At 44.9% G+C, this 25,793-nt stretch overlaps 1 protein-coding gene across 1 annotated transcript in view; it reads right to left on the reverse strand.

The window, feature by feature from the left end:
* LOC134431431 (acetyl-coenzyme A thioesterase-like) overlaps positions 1-3,843 on the reverse strand; it is a 28,699-nt gene extending 24,856 nt beyond the window's left edge. Inside the window, exons 1-2 of the mRNA XM_063179442.1 lie at positions 3,735-3,843; positions 1,217-1,286 (exon numbers count right to left, since the gene is read on the reverse strand). Coding sequence (XP_063035512.1) covers positions 1,217-1,286; positions 3,735-3,843 — 179 coding nt within the window. The remainder of the gene's footprint in view (positions 1-1,216; positions 1,287-3,734) is intronic.
* Between the last annotated feature and the right edge of the window lie 21,950 nt (positions 3,844-25,793).

The raw sequence follows: 25,793 nt of genomic DNA on the forward strand, positions 1-25,793 counted from the left end.
AAATAATTTCTTAAATAATTTCTTTCACAGTTACAAGATCAGTACCTGAAATTCTTGTTACAAATGGAACATTGGTATTACAAGGGAGAAAAAAAAAGAGAAATATTCAGAAACAAATTTGGAAGGAAAAGTATTTTCATCATATTCCAGCAGCTCTGTTCTGCTCTCATGAAACAAGACAGAAAAGGGCTCTGAAGCTACTAACCCTGAACTATTACACCTGAAAGGGAAACATTACCCTAACTTCGATCAGTTTTCACAAACAGGATTTTTTCCTAAAGACAAAATTAAAAACACAGAGCAATTCCAGGCAGTACGAACATTTCAATATTGTGAAACAGACCAAGAAATTCTCTTTTGAGTTCCAGAATTGGTATGATTGTGTTGTCTTTTGTCACTGGCGTTAGTTCTTGCTCTAATGGGCACTGCCCTAACAGTCTCAAGTCTGACTGGATGCTTATTTTACACTTATGAACAGTTTTTAACTGCCATCATCTGTACCTCTGGCAGCCAGTGTTGCTGTGTTCACAGCCACAAAAACTGCATGTGCACTGCTCTATGCAACCAGGTCTATCCCATCTAACCACTCCCTAATTCCCAGATTGCTCTGTGTGAAACCACACAAAACCCACAAAGAAACCTTTAGGTTTCTGTAAAGGTGTGGTTTAGGAATAAAGGGCCCATTTCCTCTTACAGTGTCTTTTATCCCACTGAAAACCATGAGAAATGGTAAAACAAGTTCAGTCCTGTGTTATCTTGTAGACTCAGTTAATTCAGTGCTCAGTGAATGTAAAACATTTATCTTTTTTATAAAATAGCTGAAAGAGAAAGATGTTAAGAAATGAACCGAAAGAGACCTTGCAGCAATAAAAACACTGATAACAGTAAGTTTTATAGGTAATATTGCTTATTTAACAGAGATAAGCAGTGGCCTGCAGCCATTCCCCAGAGCCAGAGACCACTGGGCCATCATTTTCTCACCAGGCATCTCAACTGCCAAGTGAAGTTAACAAGAGTTTATTTCTGCCCTGTGAGATGGATCTGCTCTCTGGAAGGGTCAGGCTATCACAGGTAGAAAAGAGCAGTTTTGAGACTCAGCCCTGTGGCTGTGGTGAGTTCACAGGTCTGCTCTCTCCCATTTTATAATGCCTCAGTTTATCTCTGCCAAATAAGAGTGCAGAACGGAAACATCTGACTGTTGTCAGTTGGTTTGTACCTGGCAGCCTCTTCAAACTGAATGTCATCCATGGATGCTGTCATGCAGGACACCCCAGCATGTTTCTCAGCTTCAAAAGAGACACAGGGGCACACAGTTACCACTCTGCACTGGCAGGCAGCTACTCCTACATTTTTTGGTAATGATTCTGTTGTAAAGGGTGTTTTTATTTATGGGCAACCTCAGGAGACGAGACTAGATGATAGTGACTAACTTACTCAGTTTGAAAACTTACACCTAAGGTCTTTTTCTAAAAATGAACATTCTGGTAAGAGAGCCTTAACAAGCATTTTGAATGACAGAAAGAGTCACAAAGTATTACCAAGCTCACAGAAAGCTCATCATTCTCCCTCAAAACAATATGTCAAGAGCATCAGCTAGGGCAAACCATGGGAAAGTTTTATGTCAGCGGAGGATTCTGAGGTAGAGGAGAAAAACCTACTTATTAGTAGGTAAAAAACGTAGCTTATAAGTGCAGTCACAACAGTGGAAAGCAGCTAAGTACATGTCCTTAGTGCTGCAACAAAAATGCAGGAATTAAATAAAAGCAAAGACAAACAAGATTTAGAAAATTCAAAACCAGAATTCACCTACTGTAAAATATTTTCACCTAAATTTGAACTGTTAGTCATCTCCCTGGGGTACATTTGGCTGTGAAAAAGAGGTAAACATCTTATTTACTGTTAATATTTCATCACCTGGTAGTTAACTTTTTCAGCAAGTTAATATGATATATTATTTATTTGACCATAGCACCTAGAGCTTCCAGTCAAAAGGTAGATCTGCAATGTACTAGGAGCTGTATAAACACAGAGAACCTCTGCTCCAAGGTCCTGAGTGTCAGAGGCAAGAGAGGGCACCAGCAGGAAGCCTGGAAAACAGCACTGCACAACAGGCAAGAGCTCTCACTCCCAAGCAGCCCCGTATTTTTAGTGAGCATCACATGAGGAGCTCAGAGAAATCAGAGGTTTCATATCAAAATCTGAAGACCTCCCTCTGAAAATACGAGAGGAAAGCACAGCCTCTGCTCAAAAAATCCCTTCTGAGGGTTAAAACACTGAGGGGCTGGAACGGAATCACTCCCTCATACACCTGAGAGAAGAGGCGTGCTCCTTTTGGGGGATGTGGGTGTGACCCCTGCTCGGGCACGACACTGCGGGGTCACCGCAGCAGGGACAGCCAGCCCCGCATCTCGGCACCCCGGGCCCCGCATCCCGCACCCCGCACCCTGGCAGGGGCTCCGGAACGCCGCCAGCCAGACTCTGGAGTGGCTGCTGATCCGTGCACCGGGATCGCTGCTCGCCGCCAGGCTCTAGCTCTGTGCTTCCCCCGCGCTCACAGTGCTCACCCGTCACTTGTACGAGCTGGTGAGGGTGGTTTAGAAGCGTTGGAAGCCGAGATACAGGCAGGCATGGAGTGCTCTGCACGCTGGCTGGATTTGTGGTTGTTTCACAGAACCACGGAATCCCAGAATAGTTAGGGCTGGAAGAGTCCTCTGGAGACCATTTAGTCCAATCCCCTGCCAAGGCAGTGGCACCTGTCCTTCTGTTTGGCACACAAGTGCCAATAATCTTAAATTAGTACTTTCCTTCCTTCTGTTGCTTATCTTTTACCACCCCTTTTCTTCCCTTCTGCTGCTCCTTTTTAAAATTCTCCTCATCCTCACATTCCCACCACCTTCCTCGCTCTCCCATGCCATCTGACGCCTCACCCTTGTGGTGTCTGTTCCTAACTGCACCCCAAATCTCCTGGGCTCCTCGAGAGAGACGTGGAGCTCCTGGAGTGGGTCCAGTGCAGGCTACCAGAATGACTGGGGGACTGGAGCATCCTCCTCTCAAGGGAAGCTGGATCTGCTCAGCCTCGGGAAGAGATGAGTGAGAGGGTCCTTCATCCCTTCATCCCTTTTGGACATGTACAAATGTCAAAAAAAGGTGTCAGAGCATGGATCAGGCTCTGCTTGGTGGTACCCAGCAATGCGACATGAGGCAAGGGGCAGAAAATGATGCCCTGGAAGTTCCATCTGAACATGGAGCTGTGTCAGGGTGGAGATGAGGGAAAGGTTCTTCCCCCAGAGGGTGGTGGGGCACTGAACAGGCTCTGCCAGAGCTCCAGGGGAGTTTGGACAGCACCCCACGGATGCCCAGGGTGGGGTTGTTGGGGTGTGTGTGCAGGGCAGGGGTGGCGCTGGGTGATCCTGTGGGTCCCTTCCATCTCAGGGGATTCTGTGATTCTATGATGAGCTTCTTCAGTGAACACTGAACACACTGTCCAGAGAGGGTGCGGAGCGGAGCTCACCGGACCTGTCCCAGCAGTGTCTGTACAATCCCGTGTCCCGGGCTCTGGGATGACTCTGAGGCAGGACAGGATGACCACTGTGGCCCCTTCCACCCTACCCGGTGCTACCTCCAATGCCCTCTCTCCCTTCCACCGACTGACACCGTCCCTCCAGCCTCCCCCAGGGCTGGGGCTGTCCCCTCCCGCTCCCGGGCGAGCAGGGGCCGGGCCCCGCTGGCCGTACCTGCGAGGCAGGCGGCGGCGTCCATCCATCGCAGCAGCGGCCCCGCGCCCAGCTCCCCGCAGGGCCCAGCGTGGGCAGGCAGCACGGCCCGGCACATGTACGCAGCCATAGAGGAACGCTGCCCGCTCCACCTGGCACCGCCGCCGCCTCAGCCATGGGAGGGACCGGCCGGCCCGGCGCCGCGGCATAGGGCGGAATCGCCTCCACCGGCCTCCCCGCGGAGGCGGGACGGGCTGAGAGGAAAGAGAGCCTGGGCTGAGGGGAAAGGGAGCCACGGCTGAGGGGAAAGAGCCTGGAGAGAGGGGCAAGGCATGGCCGGGATTAGGGAAAAAGGGTACTCGGTATGAGGAGAAAGGGAGCCCGGGTTGAGGGATTAAGGGGTACCTGGGATGAAGGAAGGAGTGGGATGGGGCTGAAGGGAAAGGAGGGCCCGGGGTGAGGGGAAAGGGCATTTAAGAATGCGGGGCCGAGGGTGAGGTGCTGAGGGGAAGAGGGTATCTGGGATGAGGGGAAAGGAGTGTCTGGGGCTGAGGGGATAGAGGTAGCAGGGGTGAGGGGAAAAGGATGAGAGTAAGGGGGTGTTGGAGATGAGAGGGTGGATGCCAGTGCTGGGGGAATCATGGACTTGTTTGGGTTGGAAGGGACCTTAAAGCCCACACAGTGCCATCCCTGCCATGGCAGGGACACCTCCCACTGTCCCCCAATATCCAGCCTGGCCTTGGGCACTGCCAGGGATCAGGGGCTGCCCTGTTCCAGGGCCTGCCCACCCTGCCAGGGGACAATTCCTAATTCCCAATTCCCAATATCCCATCTTCACCTACTATCTCAGTTTGAAGCCCTTCCCCCTTGTTCTGCCACTGCCTGCCCTGGTACAAAGTCTCTCACTGGCTCTCTTTAGACACTTTAGGTACTGGAGAGTGCTCTCAGGTCTCCCTGCAGCCTTCACCTCTCCAGGCTGAGCAGCTCCAGTGAAGGGGGTGCCAGGGCACCAGAGACTGGATGTTCCCTCCACTCCTGCCCCAGGACTCCTGAGGTCACCTCACCTCCTGGCAGCAGCCACAGCTAGGTTTTGTCTTTCCACTGTGACTGAAATGCCTCAAAACTGGCTCATATTTTCATTTTTTATTTCTCTTTTGGTGCCGTACCCTCTCGTGCTGTCACCAACTTGATATCCCAGCAGATGCATCCAGGACAGACACGTTCCCATTCCAAAGGCAGCGGAACCAGCATGGATTTTTGGATTCCCACCTCTGTGGCCATGGCCCTGGTCACATATTCCTGCAGGAGTCAACAGCTCGAGAGCCCACAAAGAGCTCCTCCTCTTACCTCCTCCTCCTCACACGGCTGATAAGGATACTGCTGCCCCTGCACACTGTGAAAATACAAGCTCTGCTGAGGAAGAACTTCTGAGCTGTCGGGAGGGTCAAGGTTTTACTTTTTCCATGGATACAGTGTTATTGCTGCTGAAGGCTCAGCTGCTTTGGGGATGCTCAGTGCCTGGGCTTGTCAGTGTTGGTGAGGCAGATGTTTTACTGCAATGTAGCAGAGAGTATAAACTGTAAATGGTTTTCAGGAAAGAATGCAAGGCTTATAAAATTTGACGATTGTGCTGTGTGGTTTCACTGCAGCACCAGGACTGTTTTCTGTAGCCCTTCCTTACAACCTTTCCTCCTGGTAGTTACTGTTCCAGAGAGGGTTCCCCATGTTTCTCAGAAACATACATCTATGAGTTTACATCATGAACACTTGTTCATTTAAACATTGTTAAAGATCCAGCTTTAACCTATAACAATGACGTGGTTTGACAGGAATTCTCGGATGCTGTGGTCACACCACCAATGGGTGCTCTGATTTTAATATTGGCACCTGGTTTGGCCACTGGGATTTGGATACGCCTCTGAGAACACAGAGGTTAAAAGCAGAGCTCCCCCACTGGGAAGCCCTCTTGGGATTTCGGCGAGGGGAGCCAGTCAGACCTCCCCTGCCCAGCTGTCCGCTGCTGGGCAGGAGAGGGGAAAGCCACGCGGCCGTGAGCTAGGCCAGGCCTGGGACAGAGATGGGAGGTAGGCCTGGCCCAAGGGTGGAAGAGAGAGACACTGAGAGCCATTGGGCAGTTCCGTCCCCCCTGTCCAATCCCCCCCCCCCTTCAGGAGATGGGGAGAGAGAGAGAGAGAGAGAGGGGGTCAGTGCCTGGGACTGGACTGTTACCTTGAAATTTTATATCATGAGCTGCCAGCACAGCCCGGCCTGTGGAGAACAGGGGAGGGGGACACGATGCAGGGAGAAGAGGAGTCTGGCTGCTTGTAGGAGCTTTTAACCCTTTTTGGACAATGAAAACTTTGCAGAGCATTGACCTTTCCTGGAGGGGCGATGGAGTGGAGGATGAAGAGGGAACTGAGCAAGTGAGATGAAAGTCTGAGCAAGGGAGAGATGTGAAAAGAATAACCTTGAGTGGGAAGAGATGGTGGAGTGGCTGTTTTGCTGGACTCTTTTTGTATAGCCATGGACAGAACCATGTTTCCTTGTGATACGGAGACTGCATCTAGGGGGGGCAGTGCCTTGGAGCCAAGAGGGTTCAGTGGTGGTACCCCTCGGCCCCAGGGGGTGAAAAATTTGGGGGAGACAGGCGTCCCAAAGGAGAGACTTTGCCCTTTTTTGAATGGGACAAGGCATCTTTAAAAGACGACCCTAGAAGCAGCTCTGGTCCATGTTCAGTGGTGAGAGCACTGGACATGAAAGGAAGAGGTCACCATGGCACAAGAAGTACTCCTCTCCTCTTGATGAACTGAGGACTGATGGTCTGAAGGGTGGTGCCGGACCGAGAGTTGATGATTTGGGAGGTGTATTGTATTGAAATAATTTGGTGGGGGGAGGAGGAAATGTTTTGTAAGGTTTTCATTTTCCTTGTGTGTTTCTTTTTTTCTTGTAGTTTAGTCAATAAAGTTTTCTTTATTTCTAAGTAGGACCCATCTTTGCTTATTCCTGGTCACATCTCACAGCAGACACTAGGGAGAGAGTATTTTTATGGGGGCACTGGCATTGTGCCAGTGTCAAACCATGACTTTTTTCTTTGTTTTGGTTGGGGGTTTTTTTGTTGTTGTTTTTGTTGATTTTTTTTTAATGTTTTAATGTTTTAATTGAGAAATTTGTTTTAATTACATTAGGTGATATCACAGTCTATTTTACAAGTTTGGGGTAAGAGCATGTGTGGACCATTTACACAGAAATCCAGCGAAAGGATAAAAATCTACAACATGAGAAAAATGGAAAGGTTAACTTAACCCCAAAATTAAAGCACTGAGAGTTTGGTGTGAGTGGAAATAGGAGATTATACCAGGGTCCAGAGAAGTAGAAAGGATGAGACTAACACAAATTTACAGTTACATCATTCTGAAAGAGCTCTACATGACCATCGTTTGCGTGTGTTCAGAGACAGCCCCTCTTCCTGAGGGCATCACTAAGCAGATGGCCCCGTCTCTGAGGATTTGGTGTGGTCTTGTCAGAGAAGAAAGCAAAAGAACTGATGGGCAAATGTCACAACCCACGCTGGGGAAAATTTGAATTTTAACTGAGTTTCTCATTGCAGTAAGGGTTTCTTTTCCCACACGGTCTGTTACTGTCACTGCACTGCTATAGCACTATCTCTGTTTCTATGCACATACTCTTTTTATCAAGCAACACCACGGCTGTATCATCTCACTTGTTAAATTTCAGAAGATATTGCCTCTGAAAATCAGCATGTTGTGTTATTCCCTACATTTATTTTCATTCTGTTGCTTAAAAAAAAATAAAAAAAGACTGGTATCACTCTCCTTCTCTGGCTTCTGTGAAGGGAAAAAGCAGACTGTTGTGGCAGTGAGACACCTTGGCCTTGCTATCTGAAGAGAGTCTGTAAAAGGTTTGCACCCAGTGTTTTCCCTGTCCTCAACTGCTCAATCCAGATGACAAAACCTCAAATTATCAGTTTCTCACACTGTGGATCCTAAATGCTAGAAGAAGAGGTCTGTAAACAGAACTGAACATTTTCCTATTAAAAAACCCCCCTTACATTACATTTTGCCTGCCTAGGCCAGTAATTTGTAAATTTGTTTTCAGGTTTACCTTGTCATGCTCAGGCATTCTCTAAGATAATGCTGTTTGTTGTTCTGTTGAACACAGTCTCAGTGATCAGATGCCTGGCCTGGTATAGATCTCTTGTTAGCTGTGAGATGAGGAGCTACAAAGCTGCTGGAGTCACAGGGGGGCAAAGTAAAATTGAAATCTGCTCACATGAACAACCTGCAGTGTTGGGGTGAGGAGAAAGAGGAGCAGCTGGAGCAAGGGAAAGCTGCTGCTTCAAAATCACACTTCTGATGTGCACAAAGATCTTGGCCTTCAGGGAAGGATTCATTCAGGGGGTGTCCTGTGGGGAACAGGGATACAAATAAGCAGTGCCTGTGGCAGACACACCTGGGCAGTGCAGCCAGGGAATTCACACTCCAAAATGAGCTTTCCCAAATTATTCTCTGCTTTCACAAGCTGCATTTACTCTGCCCTCCAGCTACAGGGAGAGAAGCTAAAGGAGCGTAATGGACTGCAAAGGAACCACTGAAGCTGACTCCTGTAGTTCCTTACAGAGTCTCCACTGGACTAAAACAGTGTTTTACAGCTTTTGGTGCTCAGGTAATATCTGCCAAGCCGTACTGGTCTCCTTTCACTGCTGAAAAAGCTTCTGGCACCAGTGTGGCAGTTTCAGTTTGAAACCAGGTAGAAACATTAAATTCGTGTAGTGGTTTTGCTTTGTTAATTTGAGATTTTACTAATTTTGAGATTTCCTGGCTGAGGTACTAAAGAGTGTGGTGGGTTCGGTGTTGGTTAATTATTAGTGTAGTTCACTAATAATGGTTTCCCACTTTCTGAGGCACAGCTACAGCAGCAGCAGTGGCATCACCGAGGTACTGGACCTAAGGCACCTTTGTGGAAGCACCTTTTGTGCATCTTTTCCAGGTAATAAATGACAAGCTCAGTCTTAGACGTGAATATATGTGTAAATAAAGCCATTAGAGCTAGCAAGAAATGCTCCAAAATGCATCGTGTTGGGAATGTTTTAGATACAGATGCCAGCTACTGCAGTATAGAGCTGTGCATCTCTGTAGACAGTATACTTCTATGTCCTAGAAACAAATGTATTACTGCCTGAAGTTATAAATGTTTTTTGTATGCTTCTTTCATAACCCTATTTATTTATGGAAAAAAAGGTGTTTGGTTGCGGGGTTTCTTTGGGACACAGCTTGTGAAAATGCAACTACTTCTTGTAAAATGAAACTTTATTCTAAAATGTATCCAAAATTGCAAGACACAAGCACCATTAAACAGATAAATAGACATATATTTATATACAGAGAGCATCAAAACACAAAACAATTGTTAATATAATTCTTATATCATTTTAATGAGTATCCATCAATAAAACTTTAAAATTTAAAGGAGTCTTTTCAGTTGCAAAACAGTTGTAAAATCATATGTATAAATTATGTTTGCTACAATTCCAATAACAGAGGCAAAGTCAAATACAAAAATAATAATCAATACTGCAAATTCAAATACTTGCACTCTAATGCTTGAAGATGCCAAACCGCTTCAAAATGTCCAGCAGCTGCTCTCAAAGAAAAAGTCCTACAACAAAAAGGCAGTGCTGGCCATAACAGTCCCTTTGCAATCTGCCAACCAAACGAAACATACTAGCGATTCGCACGTTCTTTCTCAATGGTATACATACATACATCAGCACATTCTCTCAAAGTGGCAGAGACTATCGTTACAGCCAAGCGTTTTCAGCTGCACTTCTGACTGACAGATGTGCCAGGACAGAAGGCATTTGCCAACCTACCCTCTTTCCTGTGCAAACTGACGTTGGCAGCACAAATATTTTCACATTCTTTCATTGTGGCTGTGTCCAAGCAGCTAGAGGTCACACAGGTGGAAGTGTGAAGACAGACGATGTTCTCAAAGTATCTCCTTTTTATTTCTAAACAGGTTTTAAACTGCGCACAATGCTCTGTATCTTCTTTCCCACATAGACCTGCCCTCACTTTTTCACTCTCACATCTTTGTTGTAAACGTCCAGATGCTGTTTGCGTAGAAAAAGGCTCTAGAAATAAAAGCAAGCCTTGGGGGCTGCACCTTCCGCCTGCCCCATGTAAGCCACATCAAACTCACCAGTGCACTCTGACCTTCCCTTCTCCACTGCAACTACCATTGTGTTCTCTGGATCTCGGAACCTAAAGGTAGGCACAGTTGTTTCCACAGAAGGGTTGGAAGGGCCATAGGTAGCAGCACAAACAGCTCTCACTGAACTTTAATCCTTACCACTGCCACCATGAGTTTGGTTGGTAGGCCAGTAAGAGTCATGCTCCTTTTACAGCTGGTATGCTGCAGCCACCAGCCCAGTGCTCTTTGACTCTTGATACCAGTCCTGCTTTTACTCTCCCGGAGGGGAATAGGCATCTATTTCTCACACAGATCATTGTGGCAGCAGCCAAGGGCTCTAGCGCGCTGCTTCTGCCAAAAGACGCTCGGGCCAGGCACTTACATTCTCAGCACTACGCAGCCCCTGTGTATTCTGCGTCTCTTGCCGTCCAGATCATACCGCAAAGCATTTCACAGAGAGAAAATGTGCCAGGACAACAAGCTTGGCTGGAGCATACCCCTGAAACTGGTGGAAATTTGTATTTGCACCACATTCAAGGGGCAGTCCTCTTTCCTATACAACCTGTAAACCACTGTCAGATCACAGTGCTCTCTGCCCGCTCTTTCTTACCTTGAAGTGCTGATGCGCACATTACAGCCTCGCAAGGACTAAAGATCCGGAGGGATGTCACAGTGCTTTCGTGCAGCACAGATGCTGAAAACTGGCAAAGCTGAATGCCTTCGCTGAGCTTCAGTTCTGTGCAGATTACAGAATGAAATAGCTGAGTATTGGGATGTTGTGCGCAGTGTATGTCATTGCAGAAGTTGAGAAAGAGCTCATTCACAGTCAGGTGAGAATACACTTGTAGCCATAGAACTTTCTAATCCAATGGACAGACGCCAGAGAATATGTCTTGCTTTTCTAAGCTGCCATCTTTACTTCTTTCTACTGAAATGTGGATACTTTTGCTCAATAAGGCCTGATTACATGTACACATCTATGTCTCTATTATAATAGCTCAACTCTCAGTCTACTCTAGTACAATCACATGACTACATGACTATACTATAAAACCCTTCCTTATCTAATACAATTTCTTACTTACTTAAGGCCTATTCTTACTTATAACTAAAGAAACATAAGTTGATGATTCCTCTGTTCAGTGACTGTACCTTGCTTTCACACCAATCTAGGCTTCTTCTAAGGCTGTAAATCAAACCCTCTTGAGTCTGTGACATTTCTATCATTGCAATTCCCACACCTCTTCCAATTCTCTCAGGAAATTCCAACTGGAGTGTTTTTCAGTGTCTTCATAAGTGGACTTTTTCTGGCTAGATCATGCAAACACTGCCTGTCTAAGGAAAAATCAAATGTCCCAGCTATGGAACACGTAGACAGAGGTTTGTGTGTCATCAATGAGATGTGTGTGCTCACGCACACGTGCAGTGAGAGCAAAGCGATGTTATGGTGAGGGCTGTGGCTTGCAGTCAGAGATGATACACATTCCAAAGGTCCTTGTGACAAACAGCTTGTTTTATTGTTCAGAGCTTACTTTTATAGGGAGTTCAAAATTCCTGGCTCTAGACAGCTCCTTTGGTCTGATCCTCACACAGCCCAGCTCCTGACTAATGAGGTACCTGCAGCCCAGGCTAGAAGGTGAGAGGGCCCTGCAGCTCCCTGGCTATCAAGCCAGGAACTCCAATGGCACGCAGCGGAGTCTGGAACCCCTGATGCAGAGCAATGTAACAGCAATCCCCAACCAAAATTAAGAAGAAAAAGTATTCCTCCGTCAAATGTTTGGACAGTAAGGCAGAGACACAAAAAGAAAGTAAAATCTCCTGCAGAACGGTCGTAACTATGCAAAGAGTGGCCTCTTATTAGAATATTAATCTTCACGGGGGGGAATTTTTCTCCTTTTGGAATAACTTTGCCTTTCCCACCTATTTATAGCTCCTTGGAGAGAAGAAAATGGTATTGACAGGGCACATTTCAATAGCACAGCAATTTCTTGCTTTATGTCTTAATCTTTCCACGAATGAAACAAGTGAAGAATGGTTGAAGAGGGAAGACTTTGCATGGGTAAGGTGTTGTCTAGAAGCTGATACTGCAATGGGTTTCTTACTGGCATGAGAAGCATCTGTGTCATCGGAGACCTAATAGCAAACTAGTTGTCAACCATGGGTAACTATCAGCTGGATTAAAACCACAAGAGTGTAGATGTCTGAATGAGGAAAGCAGCCATTATTTTTATAGTTAAGGTTCTTAGAAGACAAAGGGTAAAAATGTACATGAAAAGTAGACAATTGCTACACTTCACGGTGTATCTTCATACAAGTCAGTCCTATAGAAGAGAGAAATTCACTTCTGGGGACATTGCAGGATTTGGATGCAGAGTTACACTCATCTTTTGTTTCTTTGTTGTCTACTTGGCATGGAACACACTGCTTTGAAGAGGGAAGTGCCTAACAGAAATTCCACTTTACAAACACATATGCTTCTCTCTTCTTCTGAGACCTCAGCACAGAGCCCTTATTGGCATGGTAGTTTCATTCCATTAGAAGGGAAACTCATCTAGCCAGGCTTCATCACCCCCTGCATCTTTTGGGGTAGTTCTTGGAAGAAAATAGATAGCAACTTTTCCACTCCATATGATTCAAGAGAATGTTTCATTCTCTTCCTAATGTACTTCAGGGAACAAGCTATCAATTCCCTACTGTTTCTCTGAAAAGGCATGAAGCTAATAATTAAATTTCCATAGATATAATAAGGAAACAAAGTCTTTTATGCCTGCAAGCATGCCCTTATTGTATGAAAATATGGATTGTCAAGAGTGGAAGAAGATCTGTATGAAAAGGGAGAAACCCCAGAAGCATACAGGGATTTTCAGGTATGAAAGGGAAAACGACATTAAATTGTCAATGGAAAGAAATTGAAAGAGGGAGGAGGGAGGAGGAAGAAGGAGGAGGAGGCAAATGCTGCCTTTGAGGCAGCTGACACAAGGACCGTTGGCCTCATGAGCAAATGAGAAAAGCAAATGAAACTTCACAGACAATCTCATCAACAACTTAGTGGACAAATGTGCAAACCCTTTTGTTCATTTATTATGTATATAATATATATAGAGATGTTCTTCATTGTGACAGAATTTTCAGGGAGCAAGCTAGTGTATGGCACCTGGAACCAACGGTGTATTGGAAATGGCCAACATGCAGAACACGCTCCATCCTGAATGCTACCATAGCAGAATCACAGGATCATAGAATGGCCGGGGTTGTAAAGGACCTTAAAGGCCATCTAGTTCCAACCCTCTGACATGGGCAGGGACACCTTTTACTTGCTCAGGTTGCTCAGAGCCCCATCCAGCCTGGCCTTGAACACCAGGTTGGGGTGTCCAAAACTTCTCCGGGCAAGCTGTGCCAGTGCCTCACCACCCTCACAGGAAAGAATTTCTTCCTAGTACCTAATTTCAACCTGCCCTCTTTCACTTTGAAGCCATTGTCCATTGTCCTGTCTCCATAGTTCCTAATGAAGAGTCCCTCTCCTGCTTCCCTTCAGATACCGGAAGGTGTTGTCAGGTCTCCATGCAACCTTCTCTTCACCAGGCTAAACAGCCCTAATTCTCTAAGCCTGTGGGATGTGCTCTTGTCCTGAATACTGAACTGTAGTATTGAATGATGATTTTTTGAATCCTTTGAAGGCATGTTCTTTTTCAGCCTTAAATTAGGCTATATAGCTTTGATTTGTGGGTATTGCAAGTGAGCAACAGAAATCACTGCCCTGGCTTGCCTTTCTTACTGCTCCTTTCCGTGGGAGACTCCATGCAAACATCACAGCTGGTGAGACAGTGGGCACACCATCATTCTGAAAGAGCTTTGCACAGTAAAAATAGAGGAGGATTAAATATTGAAATGCAGATGATAGAAGCTGCCCAATGGATTCTGCTGGTGGAAATCAAATACTAGGCTAGTATTTTGAATGCAAATAATTCCTCCCAGTGAGGCCAGACAGGATTGTTTGGCTTTGAATCTGAGCACGTGGACAGTAGTGGATGGTCTACAGGTTGAAAACAGTGTAGATACTTCTCCTTTTTTCCATTAGTGGCTCAGAAACTGAAAAGCCAGCTACAAAATGGTGAATACATCCCTACAGATTCAAAAATGGTTGTTCTTAATTTGCATCTCCACCATAACAACAGATCGTTAGAACTAAATTACAGATGGGAATTTTATAGCTTCTCAGAAATGAAGCAGGAATTGGCCAATGGGCCTTAGCAGTAGCTACAAGTTTTTCAGCATGAGGCATCTCAAAAGTATTTTAACCGTACAGTACTTTTCTGTACTTTTGGCCTTTTATCTCAAGGATGCATTAAAAAAAAAAAAAAAAAAAAATTTTTAATTTATATATATTTATATATATTTAACATGAGAAGTGCACCCTGAGCTTCCCTCACATATTTTTCTTGCAGCAAAAAACAAATATGGGGAATTAAATTTTGTGGGGATATTTATTGTTTGTACAGGTAATTGTTTTTAATAAAATATTGCGAAAGAACGCATTGGTTAGAGGTCATATTTTAGATTTCTTAGTGCTGCTTCAGAGACAGAGATAGAGCGTGCATGTGCAGTTAGTATTAATCAGAGCACATTTTTAAATGGGGAAGAGGAGTGGATGTGAATGAAACCAAGGATTAATTATGAAGTTTTAGTTAACTATTGGATAACAGCTCAAAGCCATCAGTTTAATTTGGACTTTTTGGCAACAGACATTTATCCCAGCTGTCCTGGGTTGACTATATGATGCTTTTATCCCCAATCGTCTCATTTTTTTTATGCTGAATAATAAGTTTTGCACCTTTAAGACTTGTTGCAGAGTGTGAAGGGGCGAGAGAAGAAGCACACAGGTTTTTTTTCAGACACTGCTCTCACTCCTACACAATCCTGCTCCTGGAGTGTGTTGTCTGCGGATGGACAGAAAGTGGGACAGAGCTCTTTTTTGTTTTTTTGTTAGTTTAGCTAAGGCAAAGAAGTTCCCTGGACCGTGTTTTTTTTCCCTTTTCTTTGGACCTCTTGAAACCTGCTCTGGACTGAGCACCCAGGGGAGCACCGGCAGCTGCACCTGTGGCCCACCGGGCTGGGCCTGGCCTGTGACATTTCCAGCACTGGAGGGACTGATAAGAGACTGAGTGAGCTGAGCCGCAACCCCGGGGCAGGGTTTTCTCAGTTTGTCATCTTTTTTGGAGCGGCAAGAGGTTCTATTGTTTAATATTGTTTAGGTTTTATTGTTTAATAAACAGTTTTTTCCCACTTTTCTCCAAGGAGCTATTTTCTCCCAGACCAGTTGGGGGGAGGGGCCGACTGAATCTGCTTTCCTACCGGAACCCCTTTGGGGATTCTCTCCCAAATTTGCTCTAAACCAGGACACCAGCTTAAGAAGCATTTTTGTTTCTATTCTATGAGTTAGGTATATTGTTTAAAAAGCATCTTTTTAGATAATTTCCCAGCTCCTTGGCTTTGTGATGTGTTCCTGCAGCCCTGGGGCCATGGACTTGGCCTGTCCTGGTGGTGCCAGTGCTGCCCAGTGAGGGCTGGTGCAGGCTGTGGTTGTGCAGCTCCCGAGGAGGGACTGATCTCCATAGGGGCCTGAGTAAATATATGTATTGCAGTAAAAGATCTCTGTATTGTATAAGTGGCCCTGCCATGATTCTAGTTATTGTAAATGGGCTGCAGCTGTGATGTCCTTAATTGGGCAGCAGCTGTAGCCCGTGGAGGTAGCTGAGATAAAAGGGAGTGGGGCATTCAGTGAGAGCTGGAGAGGAGCTCTGTTTGAGAAGCAGCAACAGTAGTGCTGTGAAGAGCTGCTGTGAGAAGCCCACCCAGAAGTTATGAGACTCTCGAAATATGATATACGACAATTGAATTACAACATCTGGTGGCCCTGACGTGATAGAGATATGCAGCCTGAGAGATGTAGAAGATAGAACAGGTGAGAGATGTGGCAGCCTTAGAGGTGAGACTCTAGAAATATAATATGGCCTTTGAATCAAGGAGCTGTGACAGCAGAGAGCTGTGAGAAGCATGGCCTTTGAGGAAAGGAGCCTGAGAATATCTATGGAAATGTATGTATTCAAGACCGCCGAGAGCTGTGGCAGCCTGAGAGGTGGGACAGAAAGAACTAGGGATATGTATATGTTCAATGTATCCAAGAGAGCCGAGAGCTGTGGCAGCCTGACAGCTGGGACTGTAAAAAAAATAACAAAAACAAGTGGGGGGTAGATATGTGTATTGTAACCATGTAATTGAAAAATGTGTTAAAAGAAAATGGGGAAATATAGAGGCCTGAGTAAATATGTGTATTGCAGTAAAAGATGACTGTATTGTATATAAGTGACCCTGCCCTGATTCTAGTTACTGTAAATGGGCTGCAGCTCTGATGTCCTTAATTGGGTAGCAGCTGTAGCCCGCGGAGCTGGCTGGGATAAAAGGGGGTGTGGCATTCAGGGAGAGCAGGAGAAGAGCCCCAACTGAGAAGCAACCACAACACTGCTGTGAAGAGCTGCTGTGAGAAAACCACCTAGAAGGTATAAGACTCTAGAAATATGATATACAGCGACATGATTACAACAATCAAGAACCGGTGCAGGTGAGTTTTGTTTGCCAGGGAAAAGAGCTCAGGTTTTGTGTTTGGGGGCCTATGGCTGGAGTGGCCGGCTGACTCCTGAAATTCTGCAATACACAGGATGGTTCCCAGACCCAAGCTGGCACCAGTGCAAAGTTGGGCTGGTTTGACAGTGCCAAGTGGCTCTTGCAGTCTGCCATCAAGAAACGGGGATGGTGAGTTTAGTTTGCCAGGACAAAGGAATGCGGTTCTTGTTCGAGGGCCTGAGGCTTAGAGTGCCTGGCTGGGTCCTGAAATTCCACAATACGCAGGATGGTTCCCAGACTTTTTCTCTTTTTGGAATAACTTTGCCTTTCCCACCTATTTATAGCTCCTTGGAGAGAAGAAAATGGTATTGACAGGGCACATTTCAATAGCACAGCAATTTCTTGCTTTATGTCTTAATCTTTCCACGAATGAAACAAGTGAAGAATGGTTGAAAACAAAAGGAGGGGTTAATGTGTAATCTGTAACCTATGATGAGCTCGGGTTTTGTAATATGTATGAACCTAATTAACACTGTTATAAAATGTGCCTGGTGGTTCAATAAATCGGAGTTCGATGCTCATCAATCGGATGTTCGTCTCCCTTCACTTCATCAAATGGTGACACCCGATCGTGATACTGCGACACACCACGGGGAGTTAAGAAACAGGTCCGGTTCCGTAGCAGCTGGGACAGCAAAAGTGCAAAGGAAAAAAAAAAGCGGAGAAAAAAGAAGCTAAGACAAGCCGTGCTCTGGGTGATCGTAAAGGCGAGCCCGGCCGAGACGTGCTGCCGCGACCTCAAGGAGCTACAAAAGTTCTTACGATTTAGGTATGGAGAGGCAAGCAGCATGTGACCTATTTATTGCTTTTTTTCAGAAAAGGCAGGTTAAGGGGATAGATTTGCAGAAGGATTTGCCGGGACTTTTATCCTATGGTTATGATAGAGGGGTTTTCCTTAACCCCCATACGGTTCACGAGTTAACGGAGTGGTGTAAATTCAGTGATATATTATGGCAGGCTACTTTAGAGGATGATAAAACTGCCAAAAAGTTGGGTAAATTATGGCGGGTCGTTCACAATGAATTGCTGCAGTTTTAGGCTGAAAAAAAGGCTGCTCAGCAGGCTACTGCCGCTCATGACCGTAATAAAGATTACGATCAAGATAGGGAATTCGATCAGGAAAGGGGAATTACATTGGCCCCCGCAATGAGGACCGTTTTATTACCTGCTTCGCCGCCCTCTTCGGCAAGCCAGGCTACACAGACCACTTCTGAGGCTTCCGCACCCTCTGAACAACAGCAGCCATGGCCGAGACCACCCGGTCAGCTCCCGAAAATCAATCAGCCGATCCCTGGGGCGGAAAACGACCTAGTGGGGGCTACTGCGAGGGAGTGACGGGAGGCTTGGGCTGCCTTGGCAAGAGATGCAATGGAAAAGGGAGATCAGGAGATTGTAAGCGTTGCTACTCAGCTGGCTTGCCTGATTATCTTCAGTCCTCAGGACGGGGGGGGGGGGCATGCAGGCGACTATTACCGCTATTGATTGGAAATTGTTGTCTCAACTACGATCTACTGTTAGTCAGTTTGGAGTTAAAAGTGAGCCAGCCAAACAGATGCTAGATTATATTTTTGACACTAGCCTCCTTCTCATAAATGATTGTCGTGGATTAGCTAAATTGATTTTTACCCAACATCAGCAATTGTTATTTAATGCTCATTGGCAAGCGCTTGTTAACAATTGTGTGGCGGTTCAGAGGCAGCCGGGTGACCCTCTCCATGGCATCACTGTTAATGAGCTTATGGGCCTGGGACCTTATCTTCGTACCGAGGCACAAGCTCTATTGAGCCAGGAGAAGTGCCGGGAGGCTATGAGGTTAGTTAGACTCGCTACAGAAAGGGTAAAAGAACAAGGAGGGGTACCTGTGTATATGGGAATCAAAAAAGGCACAGAAGAATAGTTTGGCTCATTTATTGATAAAGCTGCTGCTGCAATTGAAAGAGCTGGGGTACCAGAAAAATGAGGGGGGCGTTACTCAAGCAGTGCGCTCTTCAAAACAAAACTGTAATTCTGCTACTAGGAGCGTACTTAATAACCTAGGTGCCAATTGGACTATAGAAGAGGCATTAGAGAGGATGGCCTTAATACCAACCGGACAGCAGGCTTTTGTGGTAGATGCGATCAAACAGTTAGGAATAGGCTTACAAGAACAGGCAAAGTCCTCTCAGAGTCAGGTGTTAGCTGCTCTTGCACCGCTCCAAGCGTCAGCTGCATTGGCACCAGCAAATAGAGGAGGCCGCATGAAATGTTACCGATGCGGAGGCATGGGCCACATGTGCCGGGAATGCCAGGCTGCAGGACTCTGGTGCCAGAAATGCCATTCGGACACTCATAATACGGGCGCTTGTAGACGGAAATCGGGAAACTTCCCCAGGAGCCCGCATCGCAGTGGCCGCGCCCAGACACAAGTCACCGCTGCAGCAGCAACAGCACCCCCTCCTGCCTCCAACCCGCCACAGCAGGGAGCCTCCAACCCGCCACAGCAGGGAGCCTCGGCATGGACCTGGCAGCAGCAGTAGATGTTACGTTGATGACTCCGCACCCGCAAAAAATCCCGACAGGGATCCAAGGACCTATTATCATACAGGATAAAGCGGTGGGTGCTTTGCTCTTCGGAAGATCAACTGCATCTATGTTGGGATTATTTGTTTTGCCTGGCATTATTGATGCGGACTACACGGGAGAGATTATGGTGATGGCGTATACCCCTTTTCCCCCACTTCAAATTAATAAGGGACAAAGGATTTCTCAGTTGGTACCACTTGAACAAATGACTAAGGGAATGCAACCCATAAAAGGTCAAGAGAGGGGGGAAAGTAGTTTTGGCTCTACGGGAGGCCTTACCTTGTGGACTTTAAACCTTTCTGAAAGACCCAAGAAAAGGGTAGAAGTAGAGTTCAAAGGACAAAAAAAGTCATTCTCAGGCCTACTGGATACTGGAGCAGATTCCAGCATCGTTAGCCCTAGCTGTTGGCCTCAACACTGGCCTTTGCAGCCAGAAGCCACTACAGTGACCGGGCTCGAAGGATTTACCCTGGCTAGCCGTTCGCCTCCTCTCCAAGTTCACATAGAAGGAAAACAGCTCACAGCTATTTTTTCAGTGGTCCAGTTACCACCTACCGTGCAATGCCTTATAGGGCAGGACATTATGGCCCAGTTAGGGGTGGTTTTGACTAATGAACACCCTTTGGAGTAAAAGCCATTGCTTGGACTTTCCCAATTCCCATTACCTGGATTGTTGACACCCCGGTATGGGTTAAGCAATGGCCTTTGAAAGGGGAAAGTCTTCAACACGTACATCAGCTCGTCTCAGAACAATTCCAACAGGGACACTTGGGTTTATCTACCAGCCCCTGGAATACTCCAATTTTTGTAATAAAGAAGAAGTCTGGAAAATACAGGTTGCTCCACGATTTGCATGCCGTTAATGATCAGATGGAACCTATGGGCTCATTGCAACCTGGATTACCTAACCCGGCCATGATTCCAATGGATTTGTCTCTGCTAATTATTGACCTAAAAGATTGCTTTTTCACTATTGCCCTTCATCCACAGGATATGCGACGGTTTGCTTTCACATTGCCTGCGATTAACAGGGAAGGGCCTGATCAAAGGTTCGACTAGACCGTACTTCCATAAGGAATGCGCAACAGCCCCACCTTGTGTCAGCTTTATGTTAATGCAATATTGCAGCCGCTTAGGAAACAATGGCCTAATACAGTGATATATCATTATATGGATGATGTATTATTTGTTTAGCCTATGCCTTTTACACAACAACAAATCCAGAAAATAAGGACCACACTGGCACAATTTTCTCTAGTAGTAGCTCCTGAGAAAATCCAAATATCTGGGATGGTCCACGACAGAACAAACCGTAAAACCTCAGAAATTACAATTAAAAACAAAGATGACCACTTTAAATGATGCTCAAAAACTTTTGGGTGATTTACAGTGGTTAAAACCAATAGTGGGAATACCCAATGAACTACTCAATGAGTTGCGCCCGCTGTTAAAAGGAACTGATCCAACTTATCCGGTGCGTATCACTGACAAACAACAGCAGGTCATTCAGCAAATTATGGACGGTGTGACATATGGGCACGTTTATCGAAAGGATCCAGAATTACCCATAGACTTGACCATTTGGAATGGCCCACAATATCTTTTGGGAGTACTTACGCAATGTAAAGAAAAAACGGGGGAGACACAGATATTAGAATGGATCTCCCCTCCGCTACAGCAAACTAAGACTCTTTTTCACAAAATTGAAATGTTGGCCGATCTACTAAATAAAGGCAGAGAAAGGATGTTGCAGGTGGTTGGGGCGGAACCAGCTACCATCAGGATGCCAATGAAAAAGGATACTTTGGACTGGTATTTGACTAATTCAGAAGAACTGCAGGAAGCTCTTTTAGGTGCAGTTTGCCCCATTGAAACAGATAAGCTTCGACCAGCTCTGATTCAGTGGATAGGGGACTGGGACTGGATAACTCGCCCGAAGCGAGAAAATTCCCCTATATCAGGTGCCATTACTGCATTTACAGATGCTGGCAGGAAGTCAAGAACTGCTGCAATAACTTGGCAGGAAAAGGGAGTATCGAAACATCACATTCTGCAAGCGGAAGCAGTGGACAATTTACAAACCATGGAGCTGTTAGCAGTGGTATGGGCAATGGCACAGCTTAAGGACCCTTTGAATGTTGTTACAGACTCTTTGTATGTTGCAGGAGTTGTAGCAATAATTGAAGACGCCTCCATAAAAGAGGTGCAAAATCAAAGACTGTATGAACTATTAATGCAGTTGAAGAGGGCTACAAGATCAAGGGAGCATGCTTATACAGTAATTCATATTAGAAGTCACAAATGGAATGTTGGTTTAGGAGAAGGGAATGATAGGGCAGATAGATTGGTTACCATCACCCAAAGCACACCTCTGTCAAGTCACCAATTGGCACGAGAAGCTCACTCAATGTTTCACCAAAATGCAAAAGGCTTAAGTAGAGAATTTAAGATAACACTTACAGAAGAAAAAGCCATTGTGAGGGCCTGCCCGACTTGTAGTCACCATAATGGGGGAAGTGGTTTAGGCCTAGGAGTAAACCCACGAGGCCTGCAAACAAGCGAATTATGGCAAATGGACATTACACACGTCCCTAGTTTTGGCAGACTAAAATACGTGCATGTGTCTATTGATACTTATAGCAAATATATATGGGCAACAGCTCAGACAGGAGAAAGAGCTATACACATGGAAAGGCATTTGTACAGTTGCTTTGCAGTGATGGGTACACCAAAAAGAATTAAAACGGATAATGGTTCTGCCTATATCAGTCAAAGGATAGGGAGATTCTTAAGAAGTTGGGGAATTGAACATGTTACAGGTATCCCAAATTCCCCAACAGGGCAAGCCATCATCGAAAGGGCAAATGGTACCTTGAAAAAGTACTTAGCCAAGCATGAGGAAGTAACTGACCCCCAAGCGAGATTGTTAAAAAGTCTATTTGTGATTAATCACTTGTGTGTATTCGGAGATGTAGGGCAACCCCCGGCAGAACTGCACTATAAGCCATAAGAGACTGTTGAGCAGAAAAAGGAAATATGGGTAAAATACCGAGATCCCAAGACAGGGTTATGGAAGGATTCTGCTAAGGTCCTGTTCTGGGGAAGGGGATATCTCTGTATTTCCACCCCTGCAGGAGCACTGTGGGTACCTGCCAAGTGGACTAAACCTGTTCTTGATGCAGCGATTGGTGGGCCACCTCACGGAAGGGGACAAGGAACGTCTAGAGAAGAAGCTGCCCCTGATCCTGCGACCACTACTGCTACAACTGAAGGGACACTCGAAAGCGATCGACAGGGCAGTAACACGCCATTGCCGGACGGCCAGGGAATTGATTGACATTGTCGAATCATTATCATCTTTCCACATAAGAGGACCGGCAAAAGAGAACTGCCTTGAATGCCACAGCCTGGATTGTGCTGCTTGGGTTGCACTGTGTTGTGGGGGTTGTGGTAGGACCTTTTGGGTGGAACAGTCATCACTTTTGCATTTGTGGTGTAGCCCCTGTAACTATAAACATACATAGGAACATGATTGGGAATGGGCACTACGGAGTCAGACAGGGCTAAACACCGCCTTAGCTTTAGATCTTTATGAATCTCACGAGCAGAAAATCTTGGCCTACTATCGGTGGGAGGTACAGTGTATTTTGAAAAGAGTTAAGGCTCAAAGTAAGTCATACATAGCCTCTGCAAGGTGCAGAAAACTGGTGCCCTTAACACAACATTCCGTTGTAGGACCCATAAGAGGAGATCCCAATAAGGCATTAGATCACTGCATTAGGAGATTACAGGGGTGTCGACTACAAGTGTCGGGAACAGTAAGGTTAAAAACTGATAAGAAAAAGAAGGCAAGAGAAAGAACAGAAAAATGAGGTTTGTTTTTGTTATACTGCTTAGTGCAGTGGTGGCTGAAGAAGTAAGGGTAACACACTTTAATCAACCTAGAGATAATATATGGATAACGCTTGCTAAACAGATTAATCAGTCATCGCTTTGTCTCAGCCTTGGAGGGGGTACTAACCCATTTTGAACGTGCTTGGTAGGACTTACAGTATGGTCTCCTCGAGAATTTTGCAGTCTTATTAATAACCGAACTCTATGCATGCGCAATATGACGAACATTAAATTGCCCACACAAAGAGGGTATACTGCCAGTCAGAGTGATGGCTACCGCCAATGTTTACTAATTCAATCACTTAATACTCCTTTGCACTCCCCTCCTGAGGAGTTGGATCTTTTCGGAAGTGCAAACGCCAGTATGACCAGCACTTCAAATGGCAGATGGTTCAGCTTTGATTCCTTAAATCTTCAAAAAGTGAATCAGCATAGAGGGACATGGGCTACTCTAGATTCATCCCTAAGTCTGGGCACAGTGTCCAAACAACTTTACAACCAATGTAAAGGCTCTAGGATTATGACACCTAAGAAATTACCCACAGGGATATTTTTAAGTTGTGGAGATAGAGCCTGGAATGGTATACCAGCCCAGACACAGGGTGGACCTTGTTACTTAGGCAAATTATCATTATTTCACCCCAATATATCTATACTAATGCAACTAAGCCAGAATACAAGCAGACAGAGGCGTAGCTTACATGACTTAGACTGTAGACAAATAGGAGATCCATGGTTCTGGAGTGAACTGAAACAAGTGGTGGTTTCAACTATCCTGCCAGGAGGTGCAGCAAACAAAGCTATGAACTTAGCAAAACAACTAGGGTGCTGAGCTAAGGGTGAATTAAATAAGACGTCACAGATATTAGATATGTTAACTGCAGATGTACAAAGTGTTAATCATGCTGTTTTGCAAAATAGAGCCGCTATAGATTTTCTGCTTTTAGCACAAGGCCATGGGTGTGAAGAATTTGAAGGAATGTGCTGCATGAATTTATCTGATCACTCTGTATCTATTCATGCTAAGATAAAAGAGCTACAGCAAGGACTTCACAATCTCAAGGAAGAAGGATTGGGAATTGATGAATGGCTTAAAAGTTTAGGATTGGGACCATGGTTAAGAAACCTTGTGATGTATGCTATAGGGATATTAGGTGTGCTTTTAGTGCTTTTACTTATTTTACCTTGTCTTTGTAATTGTATTCAAAATATGGTTGGTAGGATGATAGAGAAAACTTGGCAAACAAACCTCCTTGCGCAAAAAGAAACGGGGGAAGTGTGGAGAGCTTTGTTCAAACATGGCTCATAGAAAGAGGCCATGAAAATATACAGCTGATGGAAAAGTAAAAAGGCAGTTGAAAGCAGCAATTCTCAAGCCTGTTTCTGTAAACAACAGAGTTCTCAGGCACATTTCTGTAAACAACAAAGTTCTCAGGCTCATTTCTGTAAACAGCAGAGTTCTCAGGCTGTTTTTTCATAACAGGTAAACATTCTGTCCTTGGCTGGTTTGGGAAAGCAAAAGTGACAAACATGGAGGCCTTGAGAACCGTTCATATCAGGGCGAGAAAACAAATCTTGGTCTCAATAACAAACCACAGGTATTGAAAAAAAAAAGGAGGGGTTAATGTGTAATCTGTAACCTATGATGAGCTCAGGTTTTGCAATATGTATGAACTTAATTAACACTGTTATAAAATGTGCCTGGTGGATCAATAAATCAGAGTTCGATGCTCATCAATCGGATGGTCGTCTCCCTTCACTTCATCAAAGCTCAGTCTTAGACGTGACTATATGTGTAAAGTAAAGCCATTAGAGCTAGCAAGAAATGCTCCAAAATGCATCGTGTTGGGAATGTTTTAGATACAGATGCCAGCTACTGCAGTAAATCAACTGCAGTATAGAGCTGTGCATTTCTGTAGACAGCATACTTCTATGTCCTAGAAACAAATGTATTACTGCCTGAAGTTATAAATGTTTTTTGTATGCTTCTTTCATAACCCTATTTATTTATGGAATAAAGGTGTTTGGTTGCGGGGTTTCTTTGGGACACAGCTTGTGAAAATACAACTACATCTTGTAAAATGAAACTTTATTCTAAAATGTATCCAAAATTGCAAGACACAAGCACCATAAATAGATCAATAGACATATATTTATATACAGAGAGCATCAAAACACAAAAAAAATTGTTAATATAATTCTTATATCATTTTAATGAGTATCCATCAATAAAACTTTACAATTTAAAGGAGTCTTTTCAGTTGCAAAACAGTTGTAAAATCATATGTATAAATTATGTTTCCTACAATTCCAATAACAGAGGCAAAGTAAAATACAAAAATAATAATCAATACTTCAAATACAAACCCCAAAAGTAATGGTGCACTGGTACGTATGTGCACTGGATGAATTCATGCAGCCAGGCAGTGCAACAAATTAACTGCTGAGTTTAACTTATCACAAAATGGAACCACCATGCCGAAAAACAGAAGAAAATATACTTTTTTAATAAAACATAGTGCATTTTGAAGTTAGACTTTATAAAATTGTTATTGAGTGATATGCTTCTAATATTCCCCATGTGATCTGAGATCCTCCCAACTCTTTTTTCACAAAATAAAATACAAATGACAAAAGCTAAAAACCCCACTTTAGAACAGAGTCTGATGTACTGGTACCATCTTGAATGCATTTGTTTTAATTTTTGGTATCAGACTTGTTTGCAAGTGTCCA

The sequence above is a fragment of the Melospiza melodia genome, chromosome W (assembly GCF_035770615.1).
Source record: "Melospiza melodia melodia isolate bMelMel2 chromosome W, bMelMel2.pri, whole genome shotgun sequence".
NCBI lineage: Eukaryota > Metazoa > Chordata > Aves > Passeriformes > Passerellidae > Melospiza > Melospiza melodia.